The sequence below is a fragment of the Mytilus californianus genome, unplaced genomic scaffold (genome assembly GCF_021869535.1).
Source record: "Mytilus californianus isolate M0D057914Y unplaced genomic scaffold, xbMytCali1.0.p SCAF_5, whole genome shotgun sequence".
NCBI lineage: Eukaryota > Metazoa > Mollusca > Bivalvia > Mytilida > Mytilidae > Mytilus > Mytilus californianus.
Genome location: NW_026262701.1, coordinates 121,402,244 through 121,423,433, shown reverse-complemented (window position 1 = coordinate 121,423,433; position 21,190 = coordinate 121,402,244). Strand labels below are relative to the sequence as shown.

The 21,190-nt window shown below is 31.7% G+C and overlaps 1 protein-coding gene across 1 annotated transcript; it reads right to left on the bottom strand.

The window, feature by feature from the left end:
- Nucleotides 1–4,924: 4,924 nt before the first annotated feature.
- On the bottom strand, nt 4,925–16,818 carry LOC127700938 (uncharacterized). The gene is made up of 12 exons (XM_052204672.1): nt 16,702–16,818; nt 15,085–15,189; nt 13,458–13,904; nt 12,564–12,870; nt 11,895–12,103; nt 10,998–11,201; nt 10,385–10,660; nt 9,699–9,903; nt 9,234–9,328; nt 8,400–8,571; nt 7,543–7,647; nt 4,925–6,736 (listed from the first exon to the last, which is right to left on the bottom strand). Exons 3-12 carry the CDS (start codon nt 13,860–13,862, stop codon nt 6,126–6,128), a joined length of 2,589 nt encoding a protein of 862 aa, XP_052060632.1. The 5' UTR covers nt 13,863–13,904; nt 15,085–15,189; nt 16,702–16,818; the 3' UTR covers nt 4,925–6,125.
- Nucleotides 16,819–21,190: the final 4,372 nt, after the last annotated feature.

The window sequence follows — 21,190 nt, the reverse complement described above, 5'->3', positions numbered from 1 at the left end:
CTCCAATCTTAGTGTTTCCAGACTTTGATAAACCATTTGTTTTGTCAGTGGATGCTTCTGATTATGCTATTGGCTATGTCCTTGGACAATTAAATCCAAACACAAAACTTGAACATGTCGTAGCTTATGGTGGTAGATCACTGAATAAAAATGAACAAAAATGGCACATAAACGAAAAAGAAGGGTTAGCACTTAAAGAGGGAATAAAACATTTTAATCCATATTTGGCCACACACAAATTTACAGTTTATACAGATAATATAACTGTTCGTTGGATAGATACAATTAAAAATATACAAGGGAGACTGGGTAGATGGGCACTTGAACTTCAAGGATATGACTTCGAAATAATGCATAGACCTGGGAAGAAAAATAATGCAGATGCCCTGTCAAGAAGAGAGTATGAAAAGATAGGCCCAGAAAATTTTCCGCAGAATGAAATTGAACAAACCGTTGCAGCCATGGGCAATAAGAAGTACGAAATCATAACATTTGATTATAAAGGAGATGACGAACAGCGACCAAACATTCTTACAATAACAGATACTAGTAATGAGGATGATGAAACATTAGAAAACATTGACCCAGAACAGTTTAAGAAACGTAAAACATTTCGGCACCTCCAAAGACATTGCCCAGATTTTGTTGAAATTTTTAGTTACAAATTAGAAGGCCAAGTACCTCAAGAAAGACAGAAAGCTAGACAACTGGATGCGAAAGCCTTCCATTATGAAATTGATAATGGCATACTTTATCATTTTTTTAATGCAAGATCAAGAAGTCTACCAAAAGGCCAGAACATGGTTAAGCAGCTAGCAATACCAAGAACCCTACGGAAGGAGGTACTAGAAGCTTTCCATGACAATATTGTTGGATGTCACCAAGGAGAAGAAAGGACATATGAAGCTGTACGTCAACGATATTACTGGCCAAACATGTACACAGATATCAAGACATACATTAAGACGTGTGAAATCTGCCAAAGATCTAAAAGGGATACACACAGCCATCCAGTGCCATTAAAACCAATGCCAATAGAAGAAGTTTTTTCAAGATGGCACATGGATATTTTAGAACTCCCAGAGACTCCAGAAAAATATCGTTACTTGCTGTTGGTGGTTGATAGTGGATCCAAATGGTGTGAAGCCTTTCCCATGAGGACACAAGAAGCAACAGAAGTAGCCAGCATCCTTTTTAGGGAGATAATTGCCCGTTTCGGTGCACCCCGCTGTATTGTGTCTGATCAAGGAGCCAATTTTCTTTCGAAGCTTGTTGCAGCTTTATGTGAGCTTCTCCAAATCAAACGCCACTATACAAGTGCATATCATCCACAAACAAATGCAGCGTGTGAACGGATGAACTCATTTATTGTGCAATCGTTGAGAGCTCAACTGGAAAAACAGACAGATTGGCCAAACTATATAGCACCTATAATGATGGCTTATAGAATGACACCAGCTACTCAGTCTACTCAGTACTCACCTTTTCACCTTCTCTTTGGACAAGAAATGAGAGCACCTATTGATGTTGCCTTAATTCCAAAGTCAACATTGCCTAAAAACCACAGAGAATACCTCAATAAATTTATTAAGGACCTCCTATTAACAAGGGATGTTGCTGCAGAAAACACAAAAAGAGCACAAGCAAAATACAAAACACAGCATGACAAAAGAGCAGTAAAACCCACATATTTACCTGGTGACAAAGTAATGCTATTTTGTAAAGGTTAAAAAAGGTCAAAGTCCAAAATTAAAAGTTAGGTGGACAGGCCCATTTACAATAACAAACCTTGGCCCCCCAGAATGTAATACTTTTAAGCTAAGAAGGGACAGCGATAACAAAATCTCAAAGAAATTAGTTAATGCAAGTCGTCTGAAAGTATTTAACAGTAAAACAGACCGCCCTGACTACCTCCTAGATGACACTGATGATCCATTTGAAGAAGATGAGGATGATGAAGGTGAAAATCAACAAGTCCAGAATGAAGGCCCTGAAAATCTAACACAAGACAGAATATCGAATTCTCAACCCAAAAATGCACCCAGGAATAATCAAAACAAACATTGTCAATCAAAACTTTCAAAGCAAAATAAAGCAGTGCCTCCTGACAATTCTATAGAAAACAAACAAAATATAAATAAAACTGCTCAACAAGCTACAACAGAAATACAAATCACACCTGATGATGTTGAAAAGATTATATCATCGGCATGGGTAAACAAGAAACTATGCTACAAAATAAAAATTAAAAACATGTCAAAAACAGAATGGGTACACCAAGATAAAATCTCAGAGAATATGAGAAGAGAATTTCATGAAAACAGAACGCATACTGGTAAAAAGAGAAAAAGACCATTACTAGAAAACAAACATAAATTTTTTGAACCTTCAAATGAACCACAAAATGTAACTGCAATAGACCAAAACAATGATGTAAAATATAAACAAAGACCAAAAATAAATTGGGATAAATTTCCAGTACAAGCTGTTAAACTGGAGAATAACAGATTTTTTGTCAAAACCATATTGAGAAATAACAGAATATCACATTATCAACCTTTAAACAGAGTAAATGGGGAAGATCAGCATGCTTTTACAAATTTGCTTGCTTATTTTTATGGTGACCAGTTTTATAACATTATGTTGACCCTTACAGGGAATTCACAAACAAAAGATATGGGACCAGCATGTTTTGTTACAGGCTCTCACATTACACATTTTAAAATAGAAAATAATGTCCCAAAATGTTTCATCCACTATGAGCAAAGACATATTTATGATCCAGAATGGGTTCCTTTTGAAACTTGTCCCCCAGGACTTCTTAAAATTTTTCAAGATAAATATGAAGATGAGTGGATGAGATGTTATAACTAAAGATATTCAAGTAGTGTTATAAGCATTCATAAATGCAATGTGACAATGCTTATTCTTTTGTATCGTTGAAAAGTGTTATTTTTGTTCTGAATTTCTGGTTAAAGTACACAATATTCAGAAGTTATAGTGTCTGTTAATTTAATCCTGCTGGACAAATGTATTCATTACATTAGTAGTTCTTACTATTAGATCCTTAAATATTGCAGGTAAACGGCACATCTACTGATGTACTTTAAACCAATTTTACTTCAGATTATACAAAATTTACTTTATCAATGATACAAATAGAACTATCAAGTGGTCCCTATACATACATTGTATATAGGCATCACTATTTTTGAACTGTTGTCTTTTTTATTATGACTTAAATATTTTTAGTGGAAGAGTAACAAATAATTAGGGAGTACCTAAATAGGAAGTACAAAAATAAACTGGCGTACAGTTGTTATATAGATAAATTAGAAATAAGAAGACAAACGTATAGGAATTAAGCTAGAATATAAAGAAGGGAAGATAATTAGAAATTCTTACATGTTGTATGTAATTTATGTTGATATTAATAAATAGGTAATATATATATTGGCCTAAAATTGTGGTATTCTAATGAATATTTGAGAGATAAATAAAAATTCCCCAAATTAAAATGAACTTAAGATAATAAGGTATAAGGGTTTTTGGTGTCATGTATGATTATGCTATTGGTTGCACTTACATTGATGAAGTAAAGTACCAATACCCACAAAATGAAGAAATGGTGGACCCATAAAATGAAGAAATGGTGGACCCGCAAAATGAAGAAATGGTGGACCCACAGAAGTGACCAAATTGTGCATTTAAAATTAAAGAAAGACAAACAATGATGGACATATCATATTAGCTAGTGAAAATTTATTTGATATTATAAAACTTATTAGCAGAGATTTGTGACCCGAAGTGACATTTTATTAACTTTACATGAATATTGATGTAGATTAAAAGACAATGTGATATGAAAGTTGATAATGATATCTGCAAAATTACTATGACAATCAAACAGAAGAAGAAACCAGGTGGACATGTATCATGATGTATAAACAATATCGTTGAAAACTAGTAACTTTTTTTTGACTACCAATGGTGAAAAATGTGAAGATTGTACTGTTGGACATTAATTGTCTATATTGAATATGTGTACAAAAGACACTTATATTTGCTTATTGAAATGCTTGCTTGTTTTGATATAGAATGCTTGCATGTTTTGATATTGATTATTAATATTTTCTTTATTGTTATTTTAATTATAAATATTTTCTTTCCAAATTATTCACAGGTTAATCATATACAAATGTATATTTCTAAATATGTTTTATGTTCATTATATAAGAAGGTAATATGATTTGAATAATTATGTGTTTAACTTGCAGATGATGACCAATATGGATAATATTAATAATCTTATATTTCAGTTATATATTGCTATTGTTATGCCCCTTTATGCACCTAGAAATACTTCATGAAGTATGCAATGAGCTCATTGTCATTAATTATGTGAGAGTTGGACTTGTCAATATTAGTGAACTTCAGAGAACTTCCCTGATATGGACAATCTAAACTTGACCATTCCACATCCAGGAACATGTACATGTATATATATATTTAGTAATGTTTTATTACAAGAATTAGTGAATTAATTAATGTTTTCACAATATTTTTTTTCATATATATGTAATATCTTATTGACAGGAATCAGTGATCCAATTGTTTCACAATATATTGTTTTATTTTATTGACAGGACTCAGTAATTAAGAAGAATTCTCTGTAAGGACCAGAATTTTAATGAAGGGGCCAGACATGCATAGTCTCAGAATTGGGTCATACTTGTAGACAGAATCTGTTACCACCCTACAATAACTTAAACGATATAAAAATTCAAAGTTTCAGTATGGTTGCCATGGTAACCACTCCTGCTTATTTTCGTCCATTTTACATGGAAAAATACCTTTTTTTTTGCCATTTTCTGTAATTCAATTCTCATTGTGCATAACTGATAGGGCAGTAACAAAGAAAACATGAACTTAATAAAGTTTAATCATGACATAAATATATCTATTGATAAATTTCAATATTTCCTTACGATAAAAAAAATATAGAAGGTCACCCCCCTTTTTTCATTTTTTTTAATGTCAAATTTTGAATGGTTTTCTAAGGCTAATATATAAAAATGCACCAAATCACTGATAAAGTTATTACTCTTTTCAAAGAACATTATTATTATGCTGTCCAAAATAAAAAAAAATATAGTGGGGTAAGAAGTATTTATAGTGAAACATGAACCCCAAAAAGCCCCCACCCAGTTGCAAATTTTCTGCATTTGACACATATCAAAGTAATGTTTTTTTATTTTTTTACTTTCAATTATTAACCAAAATGTTCAAAAAGGATAGGCAAATGAGTGATATGAAAAGCAAAAGATTGATAAGGAATTTAAGATCAATACTCTAAAGGTCAAGGTCAGAGGTCAATGTCAAAGATCTAAAATATTGACAATTTTGACAAAATTTGTAGATTTCCAATGATATTCCTGGCTGTTGTTTAATGTTAATAATATATATTTACATTGTTTATTGCTATAAAGAAAGAAATCCAAATAAAACTTGCCAGATTAAAAAAATCAAGATCGAAGGTCAAGGTCAAAATAAAAAAAAATAACTAGAAAAAAATTACTCCACTTCCCGATATGTTTTAATTTTCTTCATGTTAACTTCAATTAATAGGATAATATTAAATCAAGGATAACTTGAAGGACATTATATTTATTAGTTTTTATTAATCAAGCTGGTCAAATACCAAGGTCATTTCCACAAAATTCAAGGTCAAGGGTTAAGGTGAAATTACATGATCAAATATAGAAAAATGTTTGTCTAGTCTTAGTCTAGTATTATAACAGGTCTTATTGAATTGTTTTCTTTAATTTAGCTAGTCAGCAAATTAGGATATGTCATTTAGAGGTTAAGAAAGGTTCAAATCGTACTTTCAGATCAACTGTTAAAAGGTCAAGGTAAAATTTTCAACAAGTTTTTGCCTTGACAAAATGAAATTTGGCGTTAAATGTTCATACTAGAATTAACAAAAAAACATAAAAGTACATATATTAAAACTGAATTATATATATGTGTTATCTAAAAACATGTGATACAATATTTGATGATTGAAAGTAGATGATTGAGCATAATTCTACGGAGGAACTGTTCATTGTCGTGATTGATCACAGTTATAAAGAAACACTGTCCAAAATCTCTTGTTTAAGGCATCTTTTGTTAGTTTCCTCTTCGGCAGATCTGAAATCTTCAAGGTCGGTCTTTCGGTCTTTAAGTGCCAACCTTGAAAAATAGGCTGTTATCTGCTGCCCAGTTAAATAATCTTTCCTGGAAAATACATATTTCCCCTCCTCTTGCAACTGTCTCATCTCATCAGCTGCTTGAAATGGATCCACTTTTCTACCCGATACCTTCCCAATATCAAATTTTTCCTTCATGTAGTTCACTTGGGATTGACTAAAAACAGTTCTTTTCTTTTTACTCTTCAGTGCCCATCCTCTTCCCGATTCTGAAGTACGGCAGTCACTTAAGTTGCAATCAAGTTGAACCCTTGTTCCGTCAAACAAAGAGTTAACCTTTTGTCCATACATTGTTTTTGCTTTATCTTGAGTTGTTTTTTCATTGTGATAATCACAATTACCAACAATGATGTGTTGCTCCAGTGCACATTGAGTTTTAAAAGCTCTTGTGCAGCCATCTTTTGGGCAATCATATGGCTGATTTATGGAGTTCTTCTTTTGTTTTTTTGGAATTGGTTCAACAAGTTCTTCTTCTTGTGCCATAACTGAAATGATTAAAAAAATACTTATTATTTTCAAACAGAATTTTATCATTTTATTTAGTGTATAAATATGATAAATTTTTTAAAAATAAATAATCACAGTCAACTGCAGTAATTCTCTTACTGAGAAACATGCAAAATGTGTAGCCTTTACTTTTACTGTTCAGTCCAACCTTCCATAGAATATACAGATTAAGAAATCATAAGCATGCAAAATGCCCACTGTTGTCTGGATCATTTTCTGTTCTGACTCTTCCACAATATTACATTTTTTTGCTTGAATTTGAGGTTAAATTTGTGTTTATCTTTTAATTATTAGTTAACTCTTTTACAAGTACAATAAACAGGTGATGTATCATGTCCAGTACTATAGAAAAAAATTCATGTAACATTTCATTGCATATAAGAAAATAACCATCACTGGAAGTTAACCAATCAAATTTTCACCCTTATTCTTCCTGTGTACAAGCTTTAATAACCATGTAACCTTAAGTTTCCAAAATATTCTATAGAAACACCAAATAAAAAAACAATGGTACTTTGAAACACCCAAGATATATGTCTATGACACAGAATTTTTTTTACTGCAATGAAATGTAGGATAAATTTCCTACAACTGTCATACTATGATTTGGTGGTATTACACCTAAAAGAACCAAAAAAATCATGTTCCAAATATGCAACTCTTATGTTTAACAGTTAATTACTGTGGCTACTGAGTTAATTTAAATTGTTTAAATGAATTGTAAAAAATAAAATTAAATTTAGCTGGAAGTTGAATAACCGGTGATTTTTAAAACTTGCATTACCTTCTATTTCCAACAACTGAGGAGCTGCAATTGTCCAATCAACTTTAACCAACAGATTGGTTCTTTGCTCTGTGGTTCCAATGTTGTCCCATGATATTCGCTTTCCTACAAACAATTATATACTAATTAGTCACAATTTCCTATTGTCAAATTGTTACAATCTCATTGTATTGCAAGAACTAGTTCAAACTTCAGTTACAGAAATACTGTGACAAAATTTGTGAAAATCACGCATGAAAGACAATTTATATTTGAACAGTTGCTCCATAGTTATCAAGATGAAAACAAAGTAACCACTTTAGTTGACATTACTTTAAAAGTATAAAAAATAGATCAAATTGCTTACACTGATAAGTTTCATAACCTAATGTTGTTTTGGTATTGAAGAAATTGACATGCATACAGGAGCAGTATACTGATTTTGATTTATTTTTGATTGTTGGTATTTTAACGCCACTCTTAAGCACCACTTTAGGGCTATTTTGGGGTGACCAGGTTTAATTGATGGAAGAAGCAGGGGTGCCCTGAAAATACCACTGACCTTCGATAGGAAAACTGACGATCCTATTCAATAGATCGGTGTCTAATGCAGTCCTGTATGGTCGGGGTATGAACTCACAACCTTAGTGATGACTGGCTAGTGATTACAGTAGCAACCTAGACCAACTGGCCACCGAGGTCCAAGCAGTAAACTGATGAAGTTTCACCACTCTATTGTGTTTAAGCATGAAAAAGTACAATTAACTAAACGTACACCTTAACCATGTTAACCATGGTAAACAAGCAGATAATATCTATTGGGACCTAAAACTCCACTTGTTAGTTTCATAGTTCTGATTCATAATTCTGGTTAATACCTTCTCCTATTCCATATGCCTTCCAAACTGTTATTCCATTGACATCAAATGAAAAATTATGCAATTGTGTAATTCCAGTTATTGGTTTTATCTTTGACTTCTCTGCATCCAAATTAGTTACAATGTCAACGACTCTAACCCTGAATGATCCTTTCTGTTTAACCTCTATAGCCTGTAAAAAAAACAGAAATGAAAAATAGAATTGCTATGCTTATAACTGTGCATAACTTCTTGGGTTTGCCAAATGAATACCAATTCTCTTATCATATAACTATGCATACCGTCTTGGCTAAAATTAATGCATACAATTCTCAAATGATACTTTGTGTCCTTAGTGTATTGTTTGTTGTTCATTATGTTGTTCTGATGAGGTATGTCCTTTTTAATTGAATTTTACTGTAGTGTACACACTTTTGATGAGCTGTGTTGTATACGAGCTGTAACAGGTTAAGGGATGAACTCACACTAGCAAGCAATGTTAAACCTTGCTACATACTATTTTTGCCTGTTCCATTAGTCAGATGCATTGTTATTTTGCTATTTTTTGGTGTTGTGCATTAATTAGGTTGTAAGTTTTCTTAAGGTGTTTATAAAATGTTTTTATATTAGCTTCAGACGTGTTAAAGCATGCAATACCTTAATGGCTTTAGCTCTATTTTGAAGGTCATACAGTGACTTTAGTTGCTTATATATCTCTGGTGGAGAGTTGTCTCATTGACAATACAATCACAACACATTATATTTTTTTGTAATTGATATACTTCTTACTCTTTAGCTTTGCATATAAATTGTCATTTACTAAATTTTTTAAAATACTCTTTTATTCAGACTTACCTGTTTCATCTCCTCTGCAGATGTGACATCATGACCCTCATTAATGTATCTTCTAACATATGCCTTGATATGTGAAGCCCTGCGGTCACATGGACCTGCAAAAATGTGTAAACTGTCACTACATAGAATTCAATGGTTGCAATATCAATATTTATATACATTTATTGTGTATGTGAGAAACTACTAAAAAAAAAGAGTTTTTCTGCATACTAGCCTTTCTATACAAATGCAATGATCCAAATATCAGAAACAGAGGGCAAGACCTTTAAAATTGCTTTAGAATAATTGCCATTGTACATGTATACCATTTGGACAGTACAAAATTGATTTGCAGGTTACAAAAATTAAATTTTGATTATTCTTTTCCCATCTGAGGACAACAAAAAACACAAAAATCCTTCAATCAAAAGCTGACTTGAAAGATTTTTCTTTTGAATAACTGAGTTGCAAACTATGACAATTTACCTTTGCCATCCTGTGCTTCACTGAAGTTGTACGTTTTCAACTTATCCCCCAGTTCAGCTCTAAGGGCTACCATCATCATTGTGTTCTTGTAGCATCCTGCATTATCTGAGAAGAAGTTCACCTCCTGTATGTTTGGTACTTGTTTTGTCAGATCATGGACTGCATCACACAACACAGAAGCAGTAACAGAACCATCTTGAGATATCTAAAATAGATCATGACAATGTTATATTACTTGTAACAAGTCATTTGAATCAAACTTAATCTGTGTTGTACAGTGGTTCAAATTTGGTATTTTAAATAAGTTAAAAGAATGCAACTTTGATACAGAAATAAAGAAAAGGGAAATCAGGGTTTATAACTGATTGCAGCAAAAATAATTTATTGTAAATTCAGAAAGTAATTGCCTGCTTTTATTATGAATTATTGTGATAAAATAACCCGGTCACATTTTTGCAATAATTTTTGAATTTACAGAAATTAAAATAGATTACAAAATTTATTTGAAAGTTTTGATATTGAAATTAAATATCTATTAGCCTAACTTATATGCAATGAATATTTTCCAATTATCAAAAGATTTCTGAAAGTTAATAAAATATCTGAAGGAATTCTTTTTCAAAAGCTGAAAACTTGAAATAATAGATTTGTTCTTTACAAAAAACCTAGCAATATCTTTTTATTACCTGGGATGAAAAAATGTGTACATGTGTTATTGTCTTTAGTTCTTCCCCTTGTTTGTACAAAGTTACTGAAATGTGCCAGTTGATTCCACGTTTGGCAAACCAGTCACTCTGTCCTTCTCTAAATTTGCGTGGTAGAAATTTCATTGCCCAGTCACATGTGATAAGTGCTTGATTTTCATTTAAATTCTTTAATAGATCTAGCCTTGCACCTTCTTGATTCCTAGCTCTCATAGCATGACTTTTCCAATCTTTTATAGCTTCTACAGCATTTTCAACCTGAAAATTTAATTATGGTATAAAGAAAAGTGGTTAATACTTAATTTACACACAGTCTTCCTCTTTTAATACAATTCAACAACCTAAGCCCTTACATACATGTATACTATTGATGTCAGGGCAATTCCACTGGTCATATATTCTTTTCATGTCTATCAAGGGAGGTAACCGCATTTTATGATGGCTATTTGGAGAAAAAGGAGTTTTTAAATTATTGTTTGTACTAAAATGTATTTGTTTTGGCCAAAGTATTGAATAATTTGCTAAGACAAATAAAAATTTCTTAGTATACTTCTCCATTTAATCAATGAAGTGGAAATTAATTGATAAAAATTACCTGGAATACAATGGAATCTTTATTGTCCCATGTACCATCCTGTGTTAGAGTACTTATTTCAGCTAACAAATCTGCCAGGTCAATACACTGTACACAACTGTGTTTATGCTGGGTGTTACAACTTTGGGAGAAGCACTTTTCACTATCACTTAGAGCAAACATTTGGCAATGATCTGGAACAGCATTCTCTTTTTGGATATGTACCTTTTGATAAAAAAAAATCTAAACCATTAGAAAGATTTGTCACAAACTGAAGAAAGAAAAAGGATAAACAAAATCATCATAAATCTGTTGTCCCATGCACAACATACAAATAGATCATCATTTGAAAAATGATGAGCAGTTAACATAAATGAAATAAATGCATATTAGGAATTGAGATAATAATAAATTATCCTGAATACATTTACTGGTTTGAAAAATAAAAATTTGTCTCATAAAGCAACAATAACTATATAAAAATACACAACTTTACATGACATTTATAAATCTTGTGATGTTTAATTTAGTATCTATATCATTGATACATCCAAAAAAATAAAGAGATCACATGTAAATTACTGAGTAACATATGGGTTAAATTATTAAACACATAGATCATCAATAGCGAAAACAGGAGTCTCTATTGCTCAACTGAACAATGCATTGGTTAAAAGTCCTAGTTATTTTCAATCCTACCAGTTGAAGTGAACTTGGATATTTTTTTATTTTTCAAAGAAGTAATTCCATCCAACATTGGTTCAAATGTGCCTTATGGTATCAATATATAGACAGTGAGGGGTGACAATTACAGCTAGCTCACACTGTAGTTCACTTAAGCTAAAATGTCACAGACAATTTGTTTAATTATAACGTTTCCAATAACATAATTTAGACATTCAATGTGTTTTCAAATACCTTAAAATCTGACTTTATGTATCTCTTCCCATTCAGCAATTTTGACTTCAATTCTTTCTTCTTTTCACTTGATGCACTAAGTTTTTCTATGATTATTTCAAGATCTTGAAATGCCTTTCCACCCTCTGCAACGTAATAATCAAGTCCCTCAACACATTTTCTAACGGAAGCAGCACAGTCATTAAGTATCTTATACATTGTACTTCTTCCTACAATTACAAATTAGTCATGTACACTTTTAATTGATATACACATATAAATTTCAATTTGATAACACACCAATTTTTTTAATGTTATTATGAATAAAATCATATATTAATGACTGCGACATCATTATTTTCTGTGAAAAATCTATATTATGTGTGCAATGTCTTTTTCAAATCAGCACACATTAGCTGTCAAGGTTTCCCCATGTTTCGTGTAGCCACCAATACTAGAGTACTAGTTACATGCATATGCAATTTACTTTTCTATGACTGTCAATTTCTTTTCAGCCCTTTATTTTTAATTATTTAACAGCTGTATCTGTGTTAAATACTTATCAAGGGTACCAGGCTTATAATTTTTCCTACACCAGATGCGAGTTTTATCTGTACAAGACTCATCAGTGACGCTCAAATCAAAATAAATTGTATGTTTAAAAGTGTTTATTTATCTTGATAATCTTACCTAAATGACCAACATTTTCGGAATCACAGAACTGGATGTACTGGTTAACAAGGGATGACGGTGCAAGGCTTCGTATCAAATTTGGAACATTGACTATTTCTCCAGATGTTAGCTTCATAGTCTTCATACCAAAAGGCAGATCTTTTACAACATCTGAGCTGACGATGAAATCTATGAAGTGTTCCAACTCTGCTATGTCTATCTTGTTTCTTGTTAGTTTTTCTCTGGACACTGGGAGGCCACAACCTACTTCATCACTGTGCTGTTTGGCAGCATAAAATCTGTACTTTGTCAGATCCGGTATCATCTAAAAAAAAAATAAAAATTAAATAGATATAAAAGCAACAAAAATATTATCAATAAAAAAATATCTGAAAAATTTGGTGATAACTATTAAAATTGAGAATGGAAATGGGGAATGTGTCAAAGAGACAACAACCCGACCATAGAACAGACAACAGCAGAAGGTCACCAACAGGTCTTCAACGCAGCGAGAAACTCCCGCACCCGGAGGCGCCCCCCAGCCGGCCCCCAAACAAATATATACACCAGTTCAGTGACAATGAACGCCACACCAAACTCCAAACTGCACACAAGAAACCAAAACCAAAAATAACACAAGACCAACAAAGGCTAGAGGCTTAACTGTATTGTATCCTAAGCTTGGCCTTCGTAAAATGTAGATTTTACTGTTGCAAATTGAGTTTGCCTAGCAACGTGTAGAGGAGCTAGGTAAACGGATATTTGCGACAGTAAAATTAAGTTTTACGAAGGCTTAGCTTAAAATACAATACATTTATCTCCATTCTAATGCTATATATTAAAATAAATTCCATGTAATAAATATTTTGGCTTTAAATGACATAAATTACTTGCAAAAAAGATGCAGCATACCTCTCTGACCTCATCAAAGCTGTAATTTCTGGATAAGACTGATAGAATTTGTCTTCTTAATGTCCATGTTTCTGCAGAATTATATGTGTCCTTTAGTATTAGTGCTGCTTCATCAAGTGTAGAGGACTTTTCAGGTTTATGTGCCGAAAATACAGACTTAAACATCAAATCTTTCAAAGTGTCTCCCTCTCCAGGGCAGATGGTTTCACATATTACTGACATACACTGCAGTGCTTTTGACACGCATCTCTGCTTGGTTTTATGTGTAGATTCTAATAATGGAATCAATTTTTCCTTCACAGGTGATACATCTGATGTTGCCAGGAAGGAATTCAGCCTCTGTAATTTGTCCATCATACAAACTGATGCCTCTGAATATTGACTGTCACCTGTCTCAAAGCACATACTTTCACTCTCTGTTTGACTATTACCATCTGTTGTTGTTTCCTAAGAAAAATATGCTTTAAGTTATATATATTCTGGATTGGTTGTCTAATCATACATAAAAAACTCAACAGATAACTCACCTTGAAACACTTTTGCAAATGCCATATAACAAGAAAAATATGTCCACAGTACACTGATGCCTTTTTGCAATTTCATTTTTTATTTTCATGATAAGGGAGCCAAAACATTTGGGTCAAAACCCTTATTTGGCATACATATAAGGAAGAACACATCATTAGGAACATATGTACTAAGCTTCAAAATCTTGAAAATTCAATGTCATTAAAACTGAATCTGGATGGACAGACAGACAGAAGGACAAACAAACAAACAGACAGATGAACAAACGAATGAACAGACAGACTGAAGCACAGACCAAAAAAACATAATGACAGCCTCTACTATCATAGGCAGGACATAACAATCAGTCTAGATTGATAATGTTCATAATAATTAAAGACACATGAAATATATTCACAAAATCGAAATTCTATTAATTTAATGACTGCCATTGCTAGTGGTCTAAAAATTACATTTCATTTATTTTAATATTCTAGCTTTAAAAGTATATATACTTGGACTTCTTTTAAACTGAGTTTTACTGTGCGTATTGCTATGTGTTTCTTTATTCTACATTGGCTAGAGGTTTATGGGAGGGTTGAGATCTCACAAAACATGTTTAACCCCGCCGCATTTTTTTGCGCCTGTCCCAAGTCAGGAGCCTCTGGCCTTTGTTAGTCTTGTATGCTTTTTAATTTTAGTTCATTTATATGTTTTATATACTAGTACACAATTTTATTTAGGGGCCAGCTGAGGACCACCTTCGGGTGCAGGATTTTCTTGCTGCATTGAAGACCCATTGGTCGCCTTCGGCTGTTGTCTGCTCTTACGTCGGGTTGTTGTCTCTTTGACATATTCCCCATTTCCATTCTCAATTTTATGCAAGAGAAAACTTCTGGAAACTTATAATATGAATAGACTGACAATCATAAAATCTTAAATGAATATTGTATATATATGTGTCTGTTTATTTTTTTTCTTCTCTGTAATGGTTATGTAGTATCATTGATATAACTTCATCTTATTGTGTTAATCCAATACACTTCCATTCAATATTTTAAAATTTATTTGTTAATGTTAAAGATTAGATAATCTGTAATAATGTTAAAATGAAAAGTACCTTTTGGTGATCATTCAAAAGTTTTTTACATGAATCTGAACTATAACATTTGTCTTCTCTTTTTTCTCTATTAATGTTTAAAGCTAAATTGTTGTCATAGTCAATCTGAAAAGATAAAATTACATATAACAGTGATAATGAAATGAGAGCTTCATTAACATAATTGAACTAAAAACTCTACATATTTGTACTCAAAATTTTATTCACATATTTGTTTTGCTATTGGTATTGTTCATGAAAAACTTGACTTGGCTGCACGTGACAAGGAACCTTTTTGCCTTGGGTTTCTAGAAGGTCTGTGCTATATTCATTTTTTCAGTTTTCATTATTATTTATGTTTAATGCTATTGATTTTTACATTAAGGTAGCTCAGGTGTTTTCCTCCATCTTGGATTTTGAAGAAGCAGATAACAATTGGTCTAGATCTTTAATGAAATGTGCAAATTTTGAGAGTAGTATGTAATTCATGTGTAAGACTTTTAATGTAAATATAGAAAATTATGTGTTTTATCATATTTACGGGCTGTATAATTTCTAAAAAAAAACACCATATTTGTGTTTGATTCATTTTTTTTTCAACTTTGCCAAATAAGGGGAGATAACTCAGATAGTAGGGAGATAACTCAGATAAAGTAGTTTTATAATAGAAAGTGTTGTGAATTTACCTATTTTAATATGCAGCAAGAAAACAAGTTCGGTAACCCCATTTTTTCTTTTTCTTATCTGAAAGCATGTTATAAGAGCTATCTTCTCACATTTTATCTTAAAATTCTATGGTGTAGTTTTCTTTTTATCACACAAAATTGGATTTTCCATGCATAATCTATACAAAATCTGACAATTATGCACAACCTGTAGCGTGAAAAAAAGTCCAGTGACCTATACTTTTTATTATATTTTTGAAAAAGGCATGATGAAAACTTCATTTTGACAAATTATTAAAATATTCTATGGATTTTAATTAAGACGCCCCAGCCACCTTAACTAGTTTAATGGTATAGAGTAAAATCAGCCAAACATAAAACATTTACATATATATGTATATATATATATATGTTTTATTTAAATCTGTCTATTTTTCTTGTATGTAATATTTTGCTCTGTGTTGAAAGCCTTATAGTATAACCTTTACTAAATATAATGTTCTTATCAGACATTTGGTTTGAAGTGGTGAGTTTTCTCATTTGCAATTCTATCACAATTCTATTGTACTGTTACTGTAATATTTTGAAGCAAAGATACTTTAAGAAATATATATATATATTAATAAGAAGATGTGGTATGATTGTCTCTTTGAATATCTACATCAATTCATTCACTAATTCTTTCAAGTTCCAGATGAATTCAAATATCAAGATTATTGAGTAAATAAATATCAAAAGCGAAACTGATACAACCAAATACTGAGTTTATGTCATTATGTCTGGTATAAAATATTGATAACATTATTAAGTATTTTTAAAGCTCATCCATATTTTTTACTATATGTTTTGGTCTAATAATAATACTTAATCAGAAGGTTTTCTAATTGTTTTAATAGCATAAAATGCAATTATATTAAATCAAAAATTATTTATCAATATATATAATATACTATAATAATAATATACAAAATACCTCTAACAATGGCTCTACAGGGATTTGCTCATTTGGCACTGAAACTTCAACATGTTCATCTGGTTTGCCTGATGATAAGTGTTTTCTGCAGTTTGAACAGATAGCTGTTTGTAAAAAAAAAAAAAAAACATGTTACACTCAATAATTTAAGAAACATATATAATATATTCTGATACATTTTATTGAAAGTTAATAAATATAAGCAATAAAACTCAGCAGTGTTGAAAGTTGACTTGATAAATTGTTGCTTCTTATTGTATTAAAGTTCAAAATATTATATGCACATACATAAAATTGCTATAAAAAATCAAAAAGTAAAAGCACTTAGTATGTTAATGATTTAAAGTTATTTAATAAGGGAATTTGCTTCCTTAACGGTGATTTACCAAAGAATATCTGGACTTTACACATTTTTATCAAAAATTTCCATAAAATATAGGGGGCGGGGGGGATTAGCCCAAAAGTAACAGTATGTCATGAGGCGCAACAAATAAATTTAATTAAGCTTTTTGTGTTTCAGTTAATAGTTGAGTGCAATTATACTAACTCTACAAGGATTTATTCATTATATAATACAGAAGATAGACTAATTGCTTGATGGCTTTGCCAAATGCTATGGTAAAGTTAGCAATTACATTGTCTATCAGTGAAACTCATCAACTCACTGTTTTGTGATGCAGATAATTTTTTATAAGAATTGCACATAATCTCATCTATGGAAGTTTAACTATAATATACTTTTTATCTGAAACTATTTTAAGGTAAATTATATTTGCATGCTAGAATAATATTCTAGCAAAATTTTCTTTAAAAATAATTTTTTTTATCAAATGCAATGGTTTGAAGTTTGCTCAATATATTTTATGTCAGTTAAAAGTCAGAATATTTTTATATAACAAAATTTAAGGGAGGCAGCAACAACTTTTGTTAGCCTAACAATTTTTTAAAGGGAGGTAATTTGTTCTAAAAAATGTTATATCTATGTTTGTGGAAGTATTGTCAGGTGTGTTAATCAATACGCTGAAGCCTTAAGTACTGTTTTACAATTTATCATCTAGTATCTTAATAAGTGTTAGTATCACTGTCGGTTCATTCATAATTTCCGAAAATAATTTTGGTGATTCTTCAAGATCTGTTGGCGTTGCAAGATGAAATGGGGTCAGAAATATTTATTTAAAATGCAGATCATCCATATATATTATTATTTGAATATTTTGATCAGCCAAAAATTGATTGGTGTTGAATTTTTATAATACTTACGGGTTCCAATAGCCAGTACAATACCAGTACTGCTGTGGATCTTCATCATTGCATCCTTTGTTATGTTTCTCTCCGCCCTTGGAATTGTCTTCTTATGGTGTGAAAGCAGTGTAGGAATAGCACATCGAACAGATTTATTCTTAGACCGGTTTTTAACCAACATTTTCTCCAAATGAACATTGCAAACTGAAAAGTTTCTTGTTCTTTGACAGAAAAGCAGACCAACTTCTGACAATAATATGTCTGATGTTTCCCTATCTATGTCACAGAGGCTTTCAAAAGAACTACTACAACACACAGATGTGTCAAAAAAACTGAAACTACAATTCATCTCACTCGTATCTGATTATTTCTAAACTAGGTGCATGCATATTACCATCTTGTGTCGTCTGTTATGTTGTTATGGCTATGGATTGTTTTTGCTTCTTATTAGAAGAGGCAATAAAAGGGAAGTAACTCTCTGACAAAAATGATGCTTAATTGAAAGATTTCAATGGTTATTGTAAAAAAATAATGTTTACCCCACCAATTTTTTTTTCTTAATTGATTGTCTTTGGTTGCTTATTTTAAAATATCTATACTACAGTTAATGATGTTTGGTGCAATTAATATATTTTTCCTGTGAAAATTCCTAAGTTTTTTAAGAAAAACATCGAAGGGTCCTATACAATGAGCTCTCATACTATCAATCGGACCTCCAAGGTAAATGAAGACAAATAAATATTTTCATATGACCATTTCAATATTATTTATTTAGTGCATATTCATTTAATTGAACAATGTCTTTGCAATTTGTATCTTTTATCAAGAAACTGATTTTTTAGTCTAAATTACATTATTAGAAATATGACATGCTGTTTCCATAGCAACCATAGCAACTCTTTCAGATCTGAACACATTTTTGAATTACTATTGCGAGATGAAGTGTCCCTACAAATTTTTTTAAAAATCTGTGAACATTCATGTCTTCATGAGTTTGATCCTTAGGGAGAACTGGTGTTAAATTGTTGCTATATAATATGTGTAAAATATTATTATTTTTTTTTTAATGATGCATTTGTATTTTAATTGAAGATTGCAGGAGCAATCTTGGCGACGAAGGGAAGGGTATAACCAGTATATTTTAGATGCAAGAATGTCAAAATGTAGAATTCAAAGATTTGTTATAATTCAGTATTAGTTAAGATATTTAGCACTAGTTTAAGAAATAATTTACTTGATAAATAATTAATATAAATCTTCACAATTTTAGATAAGTGTAAAGCAAATTATTATGTAATCCCCTGAGGGTTAAATGACAATAGAGAATTAAGGATTAGAGAAGTGTTATATATACAAAAGGGATTTCTTACTTTTTAAGATAATTTAGGTTATGTCACAAAGACTTGATATTTGGGAAAATAGATAAACTAGCATTATTATGTAAAGTAAATATATTGAGTATTAATGTTATGTAAATTGAATAATGAAAAACAATATATGTTGGTTGACCATGTAGTTTGGGACAGTTGTATTTGACACTTGTGTTTTAGACTTGGATTTAGACAGTTGTATTGAATTGATATTAGACATGCTGTTTTAATATGTCTCATGAACTTATGATGTGATTATTGTGATTGATAACTATACTGAATGCTGATTAATAAACATTATATATAGAACTTGAATCTGTGTTACGTTGACATGTATTCAAATGAAAGCTACCTGCTAGTTCCCCCAACCTAGCAAGATGAGTAACCAGGTCAGGAACAAGCATAGTACTGGCCTTGGTTATAGTACCTTGCAGTACAATTTCAGAGAGATCCATACACTTGAACACAAGTTATTGTCTGGAAACTAGAAAAAAATGTGTTTTTTGGCCCCTTTTTGGCCCCAAATTCCTAAACGTTTAGGGCAATTACCCCCAAACTCAAACCCAGCTTTCCCTTTGTGATATGGAACCTTGTAGTACAATTTCAGAAAGATCCATACACTTACACACAAGTTATTGTCATGAAACTAGAAAAATGCTTGTTTTTTGCCCCTTTTTTGGCCCCTAATTCCTAAAATTTTGAGGCAATTACCCCCAAAATCAATCCCAGCATTCCTTTAGTGATATGGAACCTTGTGGTACAATGTCAGAGAGATCCATACACTAACACACAAGTTATGTCTGGAAGTTACAAAAATGCTTATTTTTGGCCCCTTTTTGGCCCCTAATTCCTTTACTGTTATTACCATAACCCCCAAAATCAATCCCAACCTTCCTTTTGTGGTATTGAACCTTGTGGTAAAATTTCATAAAGATCCATACACTTAAACTAAAGTTAGAGTGCGAAAACCAATGTGTCTTCGGACGACGCCGGACGACGCCGGACGACGACGACGACGCCGGACGACGACGACGCCAACGTCATACCAATATACGACCACAAAAATTTTTTTGCGGTCGTATAAAAAATTAACACTGAGCAATGAACCTTGAAAATGAGGTCAAGGTCAAATAAAACCTGCGTGACTGACAAATAGATCATAAAATATTTCCATACACCAAATATAGTTGAACTATTGCATATAGTATTAGAAAAAAAGACCAAAACTCAAAAACTGAACTTTGACCACTGAACCATGAAAATGAGGTCAAGGTCAGATGACACCTGCCAGCTAGACATGTACACCTTACAATCATTCCATACACCAAATATAGTAGACCTATTGCATACAGTATAAGAAAAACAGACCAAAACACAAAAACTTAACTATAACCACTGAACCATGAAAATGAGGTCAAGGTCAGATGACACCTGCCAGTTGGACATGTACACCTTACAGTCCTTCCATACACTGAATATACTAGACCTATTGCTTATAGTATCTGAGATATGGACTTGACCACCAAAACTTAACCTTGTTCACTAATCCATGAAATGAGGTCGAGGTCAAGTGAAAACTGTCTGACGGGTATGGGGACCTTGCAAGGTACGCACATACCAAATATAGTTATCCTATTACTTATAATAAGAGCGAATTTAACATTACAAATAAAATGCTTCGCTGGGCGCAGCTTGATACGACCGCAGAGGTCGAACCCTGAACAGTTGGGGCAAGTATGGACACAACATTCAAGCTTGATACAGCTCTGAATTTGGATTGTGATTAAATATTTGACACAGCATAGGTTTCTGACACAGAAAGAATGTGGTCTAAGAACTTCAATTTTTTTAATTTACCTATTATGGTCCAATGTCCA

What these genes read in the sequence shown, in the direction of transcription:
- LOC127700938 (XM_052204672.1), bottom strand. Translation starts at nt 13,862, where the DNA reads ATGTGCTTTGAGACAGGTGACAGTCAATATTCAGAGGCATCAGTTTGT. An exon ending in CGAAAATGTTGGTCATTTAG is followed by an intron (nt 12,104 to 12,563) that starts GTAAGATTATCA and finishes TTGTAATTGTAG; the next exon opens with GAAGAAGTACAATGTATAAG. An exon ending in TGAAGCACAGGATGGCAAAG is followed by an intron (nt 9,329 to 9,698) that starts GTAAATTGTCAT and finishes ACATTTTTGCAG; the next exon opens with GTCCATGTGACCGCAGGGCT.